Source organism: Pygoscelis adeliae, unplaced genomic scaffold, assembly GCF_000699105.1.
Source record: "Pygoscelis adeliae isolate BGI_AS28 unplaced genomic scaffold, ASM69910v1 Scaffold485, whole genome shotgun sequence".
NCBI classification, from domain to species: domain Eukaryota; kingdom Metazoa; phylum Chordata; class Aves; order Sphenisciformes; family Spheniscidae; genus Pygoscelis; species Pygoscelis adeliae.
Genome location: NW_008824803.1, coordinates 724,864 through 737,710, shown reverse-complemented (window position 1 = coordinate 737,710; position 12,847 = coordinate 724,864). Strand labels below are relative to the sequence as shown.

Below are 12,847 nucleotides of genomic sequence, written 5' to 3'. Positions count from 1 at the left end.
AGCAGGAATCAAGTGCCTTAAGTCTTACTAAAATTACTATATCGTATACTGTATCATTTAAAATAATTGTAAAAAGTAACTTTTAATAAACTACTTATACCTGAAGCTGAATCGTTTTGGTAACAGACTTAAAACTTTCTATTCTTTACTCCTTGTGCAGAGATGAAAGATTATATGTATGTTTCTGCTGATTTCTGTTCTTGGCTGGTCTGGGTGGTTGTCAGTGTGTTTTCTAAATTGCCAACTCTTTAAAGACAAATCTGTCAGCTTGCTTTTTAAATACCAGGGGGAAAAAAGTTTAAATTTTCCTGTGAAATAAAGTGATACAGATTATAGAAGATAGGTGACTGTTTCTAGCAGTGGAGTTACAAATAGAACATATTGAAAATTGTTCTGCAAGGTTAGCTTACAAAATGTGTGTGTGTAAGTTAGGGTCGAGTAAAGTCAAATCTCTGGTATTAAAAGAAAACAGCTGTACAGGTTACTGCAATAAATTAATTCCTGTTCTGATCTACTCACGGTAATTCCTGTCAAATTATTTTCTACAGTAAGGGATTTTTCTTGGCAATTAGCGAATGTCAATCAGAGTTAGAACAGTAGATGAGATTGCACTTTCCATATAGTAGCTCAGCGTCCAGAAAAAACTTAACATCTTTTCAAGGATGAATTTTAGCCAGGATCACACAGTGCATTTGTACATTACCAAAGAAGCTTCTGCTTCCTGTCTATCCTTATCTGATCTAGAAGGCAGAGACCAAAACCAGCTGTCTATAAAGAAGTAATAGTAATGCAAGGTTATTCTGTCCCATTCGGATTGAAAGTGGAATGCTTTTTTTCCTTTGTGATGATTTTGCATAAGACTGATTATGTATTTTGCTTCTTCTGTAGTCTTTCAGAAACAGCACTAATCTTTACCTTGAACGTAGCGCAGCTTATACTTCAAAGAATACAGTACCAGAATTTGTAGCTTTAGAAACATGTAATTTAATTGTCTTAAGTATAATTTTTGTTCCTTTTCCACAAGCCGATAATATAGGTACGCTTAATTTTGAGTTTCTGCAAATGATGTGTGAGATAAGCTTTTGTGGAACAGCTGATAATCTGAGCCTTTTTTACATACCTTGCTCTGTCAATATTAAAGGGGCCTACAATAAAATGAAGAACAAACAGGATCAGCTCCACTGAGCCATGTGGGCAGTCTGGGTCAAAGGGCCTCCGGACCGTTAGCTAGTCGCTGTAAGAAATGAGAAGAATTACACAAGTTAAAGGATATGTATGCAATACTAAATTTATGTAAATTAGTCAGGAATAGATTTGTACAAGAAATTAGAAGAGGTTTCTAAATATCAGGAATAAATGGCCTTTCAGATAGATAAGCAGGGACAAAGAACCTGGATGCGTTTGATAAGTTTGTGGAAGGAGTAGATTAAAGAAAACAGCAATGATTCTGGCAATCTGTGCCGTTCTGAGTTCATGCCAGTCTGATCCTTTGAATCTGAAGGAAGTTGAAAGGAGAAAAGATATCTGTGCTTTTGGGGTTGCTTGCATCTCATACATTAATTTTGTGCCACATTTCAACTGTTTCGTTTGTGTTCAGGAAGAAATTATATTTAATCTCCTTAGTATGTGTTTGTGTTTTGGAGCTTTTTTCCACCATAAGATTAGCTACATCTCAAAAAGGGTACACGTGTGCTTTGAGTTATAATAGCACACCTCTACTTTCTGGCTGCTGTCAAACCTGCGTTTAGAGCAAAGCAGATTCCTAGCAGATTTGCAATCAGAAAATTTTTCATCCAAATAAATTGTTAGGGAATACTGGGGGATTATTTTGCTGTTCTCCTTCTCCAAGAGCTTGGTAAATTATCTACTGCCTGTGATAGTCTGAATTTTATGTAATGAATGTGCTGCTTACAGATATTGAAGAGACCTTTGATCATAGCTTTCTTCCAGTGACATGCCGTAGTTATGTCTGTTGGCCTTTTACTTTAGGTTTCAAATGTAGGGGATTCTAAGAAGCAATTTCTGCCTTATGTAACTGGGAAACATTTGGGGGTGGGTGGGTGTTAGAAGTACTCTTCTGTGTTACTGTCTGGTGTGGGGCTGCTTGCACTTCCCTTGGTGGCCCTTTCCAGTCCCATGTACCTAAATTGCATTTAGCTACTGTGTTTCCAGTTATTTTTTTCCCTTGCCTTTGATTAAGGAAGTCAGCTTTTGGGACATTTTGTTCAGGGATCTGTTTACCTGAGTAACTACTTCTGTTCCCTTCAGCAGTGGGGTAGAAGCTGGCTTTTGGCTCCTTTTTGCTCCTAGAGAAGGCTTCAGTGTATTGCCTGGTTTTAGGAGAGACCTTTTCAAACTAGACAGAGTAGTGTGTTACTAAATTGAGAATATTTATATCTTAGCTCAGTGAATCTAGAAAAGTGACTGTGTATGTTACATATACAGAGAGAATTGTATCTCAATGTCCAAGTCATCTTACCTGTTAAAGTTTTGCTCAGACTTCTATGTAATGTGGGAGCTCTTAGTTAAACGGTTTTCATCTTAAGCTTATAAACATAATTTATGTTCAGATATGATAATTTCTCAATGTTAAAAACTCAGATCACTCTTAGCCCCCATGCTTGTGGTTAATGATGGAATTGTTTTGCAACCGTGACCCAGAAGAAATCACTGTCAAAGATAACAATCATCACGATAGCGGTAATCATGTCCCTAGGTGTTAGGGGAGATGCATGAGGTTCCCTTTCCCATTGACGTCAAACTGCAGACTCGTTTCCTTTAATTGAAATTTGGGATCTTCCTGGTATCCTGAAAGACCTCATCCCGGATGTCAGTACTGTGACACTACGTTTTTAGAAAAAACAGTGTGGTATCTTTCTACCATAACAGCAAGTAAAATCTGTGTAGGAACACACATTGCAAAAAAGTTCTTATGAATAAAGTGTTCGTCTTACTCTTGTTCACTCTTCATCTTTCTTTTAAGGACTTAATCTTCTTTACATAGCAGGATTCAGATTTATTTTTTTTTTTACTAGACTTAAAAGTTCTCTTCCATCTGAATTTTCCTCTAAAAATAATTCTCTTTCCAGGTTGCTGTATTTACTTCAGCAAGAAACCTCCAGCACAGAACTGAGAACAGAATGCGCAGTGGTCCTCGGAAGCCTTGCAATGGGTACAGAGAATAATGTCAAATCCCTACTAGACTGCCATATTATCCCAGCCTTATTGCAAGGTACTTTTCCCTTAATGGATCTATGTTAGTAAATGTTCCTAAAGTACTCAAATAAGCAAAGAGAATGAAACTGAATAGTAGTTTTTGTCTATATTTATAGGATTACTGTCGCCAGATTTGAAGTTTATTGAAGCTTGCCTGCGATGTCTCCGTACCATTTTCATCAGTCCTGTAACTCCAGAGGATCTACTATACACAGTAAGTTGTAAGCAGATTCCTACGTCGTTTTAAAACCTATAGAGTTGGTGGGAGTGAAAGGTCTTGTTGTCTGCATTAGTAATGAAAACTTGTTTGGCCAACAATGTTAGCGTTTCTCACCTGTGTTTAAGGCATCTGGCTCACCTAACATTTATAGCAATATTTGATACGAGATGGTCAAGAAGGTAGCACACTGATAAAGAAAAAACCCAAGATTTTCAGGCTCGTGTGCAATCTTAAGGAGTGAAAACTGTCTCTAAATGGTATTTACAGATATCATTATCACAGCTATATTGGCAAAAGTTAGTTTCTGAAACTTAAAATTGTATCTGACACTGTCCTCCCACACCAGATGTGAGGGTGCTTGCTTAGTTTTTGCACTTCATGTGGAAGAGTTTCACCTCCAAAATTTCTCTGTTTTTAGTTAATATACGTGTGGTTTACATTTAACTGGCAGGAGGATAGAAAACGTCCTCCACCATTGCTATAATCTTGAGTTCAGCTTGGAGCATGTGAGCAATAAGGCTATTTGTGCTGACCTTGTTAAGGTGACTGGGCAAAGCCGTTGATGTGGAGCCCTGTCTGAAGGTAATGCTGTCTCTTGGCAGCAGAGATGCAAAAGGCCTTGCCCAAAATCAGTCACTGTGTCTTACTTGGGAATTTGCACTCTTCCCTCTTCCTTTGTCTCAGTGTAAGAGATGAAGCAGGCTGTGGCCTGAAAACCGTACTGTACAAGCAATCGCTTTCTGCTAGGAAAAGGGTAGCATTGCACCAGTCTGTTGGCTGGAGGTCACCGAGCAGATCCAACTTCTGAGGGTAACTGGGAGTCCACAGTGCTAACTACTCTGGTCCCACCACTCAAAGGGATGACTCTCTCGCTTGCTGAGGAAGACTTGATGCTTGTAGAGAAGGGCACAGCTGGCCTTTGATTTCATACTTTATGGTTCGGGGGTCTCTGTCATTACCAGAGACAATTTCTGTATGTCACTAGTCCTCAACAGATTTTCTTCATGATTTTTTTTGTCTAGTTGTTACACAGTGCTGTAATGTCTGTTTTGTTCTCTATTCATTTTCTAATGATTCCTTACATTTTCATTCCAGAGTGGCAATAGGTTTGTAAACTTGTTATTTTCCATGGACTCAGTTTTACCATACACCTGTTCTAAATTTCATCTTCTAATTAGTCCATCTCATGAAGTCATTCTGCAGCTCTTCGCAGCTTACCCTTGTATTTAGTGTGTGTAGATAATCAGCCAGCTTTGTCCTCCACTGTTCGCTGCCTTTTTTTTTTTCCCCCAGTTGATTCTTGATTGTGCAGCAAGGAAACCCTCAGTGCAGATTGTATGTGTGACCGCTGAAGGCACCTCTCCCGAGTGATCTGAGAGTTTCCTCTTTGTGTCTCTGCTCCTTCCTTTGACTCCACTTCGTGCTCCCAGATTCCCCCAAGTCGGCCTCTAAGAGTTCATAATTGCAGGGGCATCTGCTTCCTGCTCTCAGCATCCAAAGTCAGGGGTTAAGATGATCGTCTCCATTAACAATCCATACCTCTTCCTGGGATCAGTGCTCAATAGAGACTATTAATTGCTCCCTATTTGGAGGAGAGATTTGATATCTTGAAGGGAGAGGAACTGGAAGAGTATGTACAGAAATGTGAAAGAACCAGTATTAGCATATAAATTACCACTAACATTGTGGGAACAATATGCTTAAGATACTGGATTGTCTGTTTCATCCTTTGTTTTCTCTGCTGCACAACAGTGACATCAGAACTCTGCCACCCCATTGCTTATTCAGGCAAATGTGATGTTCCTTAATTAACCATAGCTACAGGAAATGATCAGCTGGTGAGGGTGCCCTTGTTCTTTAGTTTCCACTGTGTAATACCCATTTTCCAATCTCCCAATCCAGTTGGACACCTGAAAGTTGAATATTTTATGACTGTGCTTAAGGTCATATTTCTGCAAATCAGCTTCTTTTTTGCTTCTCTTGCGGGAATACCCAAACTCATGCTTTGAAAAGTAATGAATGCAGATCCTTTGAAAAGAAGAGACATTTTTCCTATCTCTTGCAAGGTATAGCCGCAACCCCCACTGCTGCCAGCTGTGTTTCACAAGGCAGCAGTTGAGAAGTTGTCTTTGCAATTAAAGAAGTAATTATGGGCCACATCAACACTTTATGGCAGACACTCTGTTTTTCCGGCATTGAGAATAACAGGAAGAACTTAAAAGTTCTTGTTTAGCCACCCTGCTCCCTCTTTGTTTCTGATCACAACAGCTCCAGGGAGACTGTCAGCATTTCCAGATAGCTTCAGATCTTGAATGAATGAAAGGGCTTATTCAGCAGCCTCTCGAGTTCTGCCTTTAACAGGTCCTATTTTGAAAGGTAAGAGACTGAGTTTGTCAATGGCTTTTCATTCTTGTCCAGCAGTTGTGGAGAAGACTTCTGAAAAGTTGGTTCCTGACTTATATCTAAGGTACCAGCTTTTCCCAGAATTTCTTTGCTGTTTGACTGCATGGAGGATGCTGTCTCTCAAACCTTGGCCAGAACTATTTCCAAGACAAGATATTATGACTTAGCTCAATGTCTCAAAGGATGTTACGGTCACTCTAGAGGTTTCAGAGGACCTCTCACTTAAGATCTGGCATACACAGGTGCTTTAAAGAGAGCTGCTTAAAGGGCCTTGAAAATATTTCTTTCTGTTTGTAATAGGTTTGGGAGAGAATAAACATAAAATCTCATTTAGAAAAAAACCCAAAACACGTCATCCACAGTAACTTGAATACTTCTCCCAGCAGAAATGCTAGGTGTCAGAAACTACATCTTCCCTTTTGAACCTTTCCTTATAGATAGGAGCTTGAAGGATAAACTGCTGGCAGTTTTGAGCAATTATGTTCAGTTCCAAAGACAAAATAGTTCTTCGGAGGTGGAAACATTTGGGCTGTTTCCTGTAGGAACTTAGGACCTGTACTGAGAAAACGTGAAGACCAATCCGTATGTGTGTTGAGCTGAATGAACACTGAGCTCTCAAAAAGACCAGGCTTTTAGTGTCTGATACTGAGATCTTACAGCAAGTTTGCTGCAGAACAGTAAGCTGTATCCAGACCTGCTGTGCCAGGTAAACATATCTTGTGGAGACTTCCTTCACTGGAAGGGTGCAGGCTTTGGTGCTGAGACTGATTTAGTGACCATCCTGCAAATGGAAATGAGGAATGACATGGAGTCCCAGGGTGAGAGATCTGTTGAGATGCAGATATATGTGCAGACTTTTTTTTTTTAATTTAAGATTATATTTGGAGGTGTTTTGTACACCTGAACTAGCCAGCTCAATGTAGCTAGGTGTGTTTTGGCTTGCTGAATAGATTCAAGCACGAGATCAAATCCAGTTTGACTCACAGCCTGTTGCTTCAGCTCTTGCTATTCTATTTAAAACAAAAAGAATGGATTCAGTGGCAGAAACCCTTTCCAGCTTGTTTCCTTACAGATTTTTCTCAGTTGTGATCCCATTTTCCTTCCTCAGTGGGACCCAGCTACAATTTTATTCAGAAATTGCTAGCTGTGGCTACTGTGCTGGCCTTGAAGGAAGAGGCAGATAGCAGGAACATTCTCTGCTGTGAACAAGTCTGTCCTTACAGGAAGCTTGGAGAATGAAGGCACTGCAGCAGGATGAGTTTCTCCCTGCTGTTGAGACAATGAGGAATGAAGTTTCAGGAATCTCACTTTTTCCAGCTAGTAATGTTAAGTGAAAGGCATTCCTCCTTACTGTTCAGGTTCGAAATGGAAAACCTGACGTCACCTGGTGATCGACCAGGCTTGATGAAGGGGAGGAGGAACAATTCTGAGGACAAGGCTAGAAGGACAGAGCAGGATATGTTACACTGATTAACAGCCAGGTATTCAGCAAGCAATGAAACCACACTGCGAAGTGTACATGTGTTCCACCATGGCTCAGTGATACACAGTTACTAAAGGAGGAATCTAGGTCATCTTCTAATGCCTTACTCCTTTCATTCCTCCTTTTTGTGATGGCTGAGCCCATGCAACAAGGCTAAACATTCTCTAATCTGAATTGTTTCCTAAAAATGAAAATTGTAAAATGATGAATTCTAACTTAGAGAGCTTGAATTTAAGTTATTTGGATGAATATAAGAATTTAAGTTCTCTGACTTGGAAAAAAGAATAATAATCCTCTGTTAAAAAGAAATGTTTTAAGAATAGATTTTGCAGATTTTTTTTAAATATTAAAAAGGAATATGAAGAAAGTAGGTATGTATTGGGATCCAAGCAGGTAAATGCAACTCTATTAATTTTTTCTGAATTCTGTAATTCTGCTTGGATGGGCAGTAATTTTGTTACAGTACATGTGATATATAGGTATTTATCATAAGTTGCCTGGAACCAGTCTTTGTTAGCAGACAACATTTCAATGGATTTGTGAATCTCATTGTTTTAACTGCAAATTATGAGTGTAGACTCAGTGTCGCTTACTAGGGTTGCTAGAAAGATCCTTTGTTACTTACATATTAATATGAAAAAAGTGGAATTATGTAGTCTCATATTGACACATAATTACTATTCACATTTAGTTGGAAGTCAGTAATGTCCACATATCTTTTTACTTTTTCTAGATTCTTTCCTGAGAAACATACCAAAATTATTATAAAAGTTGGATATATTTTAGCAGAATCAAGGGGCAAGATTAACATAATTTTCTCACAAGCATGAAGGAAGCACTCTTGCAACTTTCCAACAGTTTTTAACCTTTTCATACCCACAACATTTCTGATTTGATGGAACAAAATGAGAAAGTGTATAAAAAATATCTCCAAAGAATCGCTTCTCAAATGTATCCTTTTATAGTCCAGAATAGCTAATAATACAGTTCTTTATGTATTGGTAGAATTTCAGGGAACCCTTACTGTGTTGATTGCAAGGGTTCATTAACCCTTATATCATATATACAACATCATTGCCAAAAATGCCCTGTCAGAATGTTTGGTATTGGAACAGCCCAGTCTCATAAATGCTAAATTAAAATGCTTTTCATCATCCAAAATGAACACCTTCCTATCCAGGAACTTGCCATTGGGCCATGATGCCACACTGGTCAGTAAAATGTTATCTTACACAAATCACTGTGTGCCATTCTATTCCCATTTCTATAACTCTATAGTAGAGCTTCCAAACAGTTAAGAGGCTCAATTTCTGTCCACTTATATTTTTACTAAAACTCTCCAATCTATCAAACTGCAGCCAAAAGTACTCTTGTGATCAATACTGTTGAAGTTTTAGGTGAAGCTGAACTATATTGCATGGAGATGACACTGGTTAGGACGTGAAATAAAAGTTTGTTAGTTCTTTCCCTGGTGTTAGATACAGGTAGAGAGATGTTATGCATTCATCTGTGTTGAATAAGAGAGTTTAACTGAATAATTATTTTATTCAAAGATGAAAGCAGTATATTTTTATTCATAGTTTGGGAGATAAAAACAAGGATATGGGAAGATATGTTCTAGTAGAATCTGTGAAAGATAGCATCAGAAGTCTTCACTTCTCTAGCTTCAGGTTGATTTGCAGTGGCTCCTGATACAAAGCTTGCCTTGCACTTTTTATAAATTTCAAGTGCTTTCTTAGTTAATGAAGAATAATGTAAACGTTATTTTTGTGTATTTTCATTGAAATCTGATTTTCATAAGCAATTCCACCAGTTCAAGTTTAAAAATAAAACAAGCTTGAGGGAAGGAGGGAAAGTCCTATAGCCTTTTATAGGACCACTTCAGAGTTGGCAGCATTATTCAGTATCCAGATGCGCATTGGTCATGTGATAAAGGTGACAGATCATTTGAGTGAATTGTATTCATTGCCTGACAAAAATGTAGATCTGTACCTGCCAATAACTCTCTGTAGACAAGACAGCTGCACAAAGCAGTCCATAAGAATTACCTGATTGATGCGATGGTCAAATCTGGTTGCAAGCTAGTCACCTATGATTTAGCAAATAAATTAGCTGCTACTCTTCTGGCTCTCTTGTTCTCCCTAAGAACCTGAATGGATACTGGTATCTATAAATTCTTATCTAGAATTTCCTGGTTAGCTGAGAGAGAATCAAATTTAAGGTAAGGACAAAATATAGTTAACAAAACAATGTATAATAGTGGGTGCTTATAAATCAGAACCCCACCCATTTGGTGGAAGAGACCAAAACAGGACAAATGTGTTTTCTTCTCTCCTGCTCCCCCTCCCCCCCCAGTATCTAGGTTTTATGCTTGCTGACATCCCCAAAGTTTGCAGTGTTCTATGGTTTTCTAGATCATGTAGACAGAAAAAAACATATGCTACTAACATTAGGGAACTCTGTGTCTATGCTTCTTTCACAGTGACAGTTTGAATCCTTTTTAGCTCATGGGGATCTCCTCTGGCTAAGGATTACTGAGCTGGTGCAGATTTTTTCGCTCAGCTCACTCTGCATGTATTTCTTTAGTTGGGACTTCTTGTACGTCTTATCTTTGACAAGAGCAGCATCTCTGTCAATTTCATTAGACTTTAACTTTTAGACCAACATTTACATCCTTCTAGTTGCAATTTATGAAATAAGCCAGATTACCTAGTCAGTGATTTCCCTGCAGGAGATTTCAGGTCTTGCATTTTACATTTTGAAGCTCCTTTCTTTTTAAGCTTTACTGCCTCTGAATCCTGAGGTGTCTCCTTTCTTTTCCCCCTACCCTCCTGACTTCTTGGTTGTTTTGTCTAAGGTGCACTTTATTGCTGATAAGCCTCTTAGCGTGTATATATGTATGTTGTGTTGAACACTAATGTGGCTTGATACCTTCAGCTGCCTAAGATTTACCAAAAATGACAAGACTCTGTTTTAATGGGTCAAATGTGTTAAACCACAGAGGAATCCTGGGTATATTGTCTGTTTGTTTTGCTTTAACTCAGAGAAGGAGACACTTAAAAGTTTTGGGGACCTGCTATGACTTTGTAAGATTGTAATGTGTTTTTCTTGAGAACAAGGTTGTCCTGTTAGCTGCTTCTGTTTGGTTTCTCATGGAAATTTGCTGCTCTGCTTGGCATATGCCCCAAACCCACTTAGTTTACACACCACTGCAGGCTTACCTCTGTCAGGGAGAGTCAAAAGACATTTCATTATGCTTATGACTATCAGCGCTATTACAACATACTTGTGGATTTAATGTCCACTATTGCCCTGCAACCAAACCAGTTCCTTGCAGGCCTTTGGCTTCTGAAGTTGCAAAGAAATAGATGTGTTTGTACATACGCCATATGTAAAGGCAGGAGATCAGATGGCGCTACTGTTGACCAGACCCTAAGAATACTGCTTAGAATAGTTTGTCCCTTGCTTTTCCTATGCACGTAAGTGTGCAATGAGCATGGATATATAGCTGGTGTACCTGGGAGAACTCCAGTTTCTAGTAAGTAACTTTTTCTTTATAGGATGCTGAAATGGCAAATGAGGCTGTTGCACATTGATCCTTTCCAGTTATTGAGAAACAAGCAGTAGAAACAAGTCGTTTTTATTCTCAGTGTGTTTCTTGGCTCTGTTGTCCTGTTGTTTTCTGTTGAGAATAAGAAGGCTGGATTGTTGGCAGCAAAGCTTTCTAAAGTAAGTCTGCTAAATTTTATATATAAAAAATATTAAAAATAAAAAAAATTGCGAAGTGTTGCCTAATTTGAAATATGTATACAAATAGGAGAGATTTATACATGTTTATTTTGCTAATATAAAAAAGTGTGATTGGAAATTTCCCAAGTAATTGGGAAATAAAACTTTTTATAAACAGCTGTGTATCTCTGAAGCTATAGTCATTAAAACAATCAGGCTAGTGCTACTTTCATTACTGTAAAAGAAGCTGAGGAGCATGAAGATTTTACTCTAATTTTAATCCACCTCTCCCTAGTCAGAGGGTTGCAATTTATCATTCTCCTGCAGGTAAAACAAAGTCTGACTTGCTTATATAGGGTCAATATAGCATAAGTTCTTTGGAAAGGAAGACTCATTAAGTCTTTTGTCTCCCCTGTTCAGCACCCTTTGTCTCATGGAAGTAATTTAGTTTACCACCTTTCCAAACTAAAATGACCGGTGTTTCTTTTAATATCACTGCAGTTGCTGCCACTAAAATGTACTGGTAAAAGTAACTCAAAGCTTTAAAATGTTGTAATCTTGTAACTTATCACAGAGCTTAAGTAACTGGATGTGTTTTCAGAAGGGAACTTCAGTATAATGATTTTCTTTTGCTGATTTATTTGAAATTCTCTGACATTAGTGTCATGCATACTAATAGCGTCTATAGCATGTGTTTGACTTGAAGACAGAGGAAATTATTACCCACATGAATTGATTAGAAAGAGAGTACCACAGAATTCAAGGTGGACTGTACATTGTTCAGTCTGGCACTTTGTTCCCCTCCCTGCTCTTTTCTACTCGGAGCTGAAATGAAGAGGTAAGTAAATTACACTTGTAGTAAGAAGATACTAAGACAATTCCTGGAGTAATTGCTTTCAGTGACCATGTTCCCAGTCGGTATGTTTTTTTTCCCCGTTCTTTTATTGTTTTCTCACAAAGTAAAGATTCTGGAGACAAATCCCAGAAGTTTTATACCTAACTTGCATTGACCTTTTATTTTTTCCATGAGGATTTGGCTCAGAACTGTCACTCATGCCTTGAAGTCTCTCCTGTACTACTGTAATGCTCTTGTCCTGTGTCCATACAAGTTTCAGTGGAAGGGAGAACACTGAATGCAGAATCAGGAGTATTCTTTTAAGTAACAAACTGTGAAGAAACTATGCTGAAATACAGTGTTAATACTTTTTTCTTTTCTGACTTGTTTCCAGGATGCTACAGTTATCTCCCACCTCATGGCACTGCTCAGTAGGTCTCGATATACACAAGAATACATATGTCAGATCTTCTCACATTGCTGCAAAGTAAGAAAGAGAATACATGTTCTTTATGCAACTTGTGTTTCTGGCATATAAGAAACTGTAAGATGATACTGCCTTTTGTGGCAGGAACATTAGGACAGTAATGACTGAACTGTCATTGCTGGATTGCTCTGGATTTGCTGACAGATTTATTGATACATGTTTCTCTACAATAAAACATAATATGCAAGTAAGTGTTTTTTTAATAGGGTGTGTGTATATATATTTATACCTTTGGCTAATAAAGTCAACAGTCTAGGCAAATATCAATCCTCACTATTACCAGTATGAATTTTGGAAGGCTTTTTTTTTTCTTTTCTCTGGAAGTCTCCAGACAGCGCGAGCATCTCTTTGCAGAGGTCTTGCATCTGCTTTCAAGACAGCTGTTTTAAACCCAGAGAATGTTTTCTAAGAGGTACTGTAGGTTGAGAGAAAGAAAAATGCTCTTCTCAGTTGAGCTCTACCAGTTATAGGTTT

At 38.3% G+C, this 12,847-nt stretch overlaps 1 protein-coding gene across 2 annotated transcripts in view; it reads left to right on the top strand.

Moving 5' to 3' along the window:
• Positions 1-12,847, top strand: part of ARMC8 (armadillo repeat containing 8) — an 80,533-nt gene that overhangs the window by 29,540 nt on the left and 38,146 nt on the right. For both annotated transcript variants that reach the window (XM_009323990.1, XM_009323991.1), the window contains 3 exons: positions 3,090-3,232; positions 3,333-3,430; positions 12,281-12,373. In XM_009323990.1, coding sequence (XP_009322265.1) covers positions 3,090-3,232; positions 3,333-3,430; positions 12,281-12,373 — 334 coding nt within the window. The remainder of the gene's footprint in view (positions 1-3,089; positions 3,233-3,332; positions 3,431-12,280; positions 12,374-12,847) is intronic.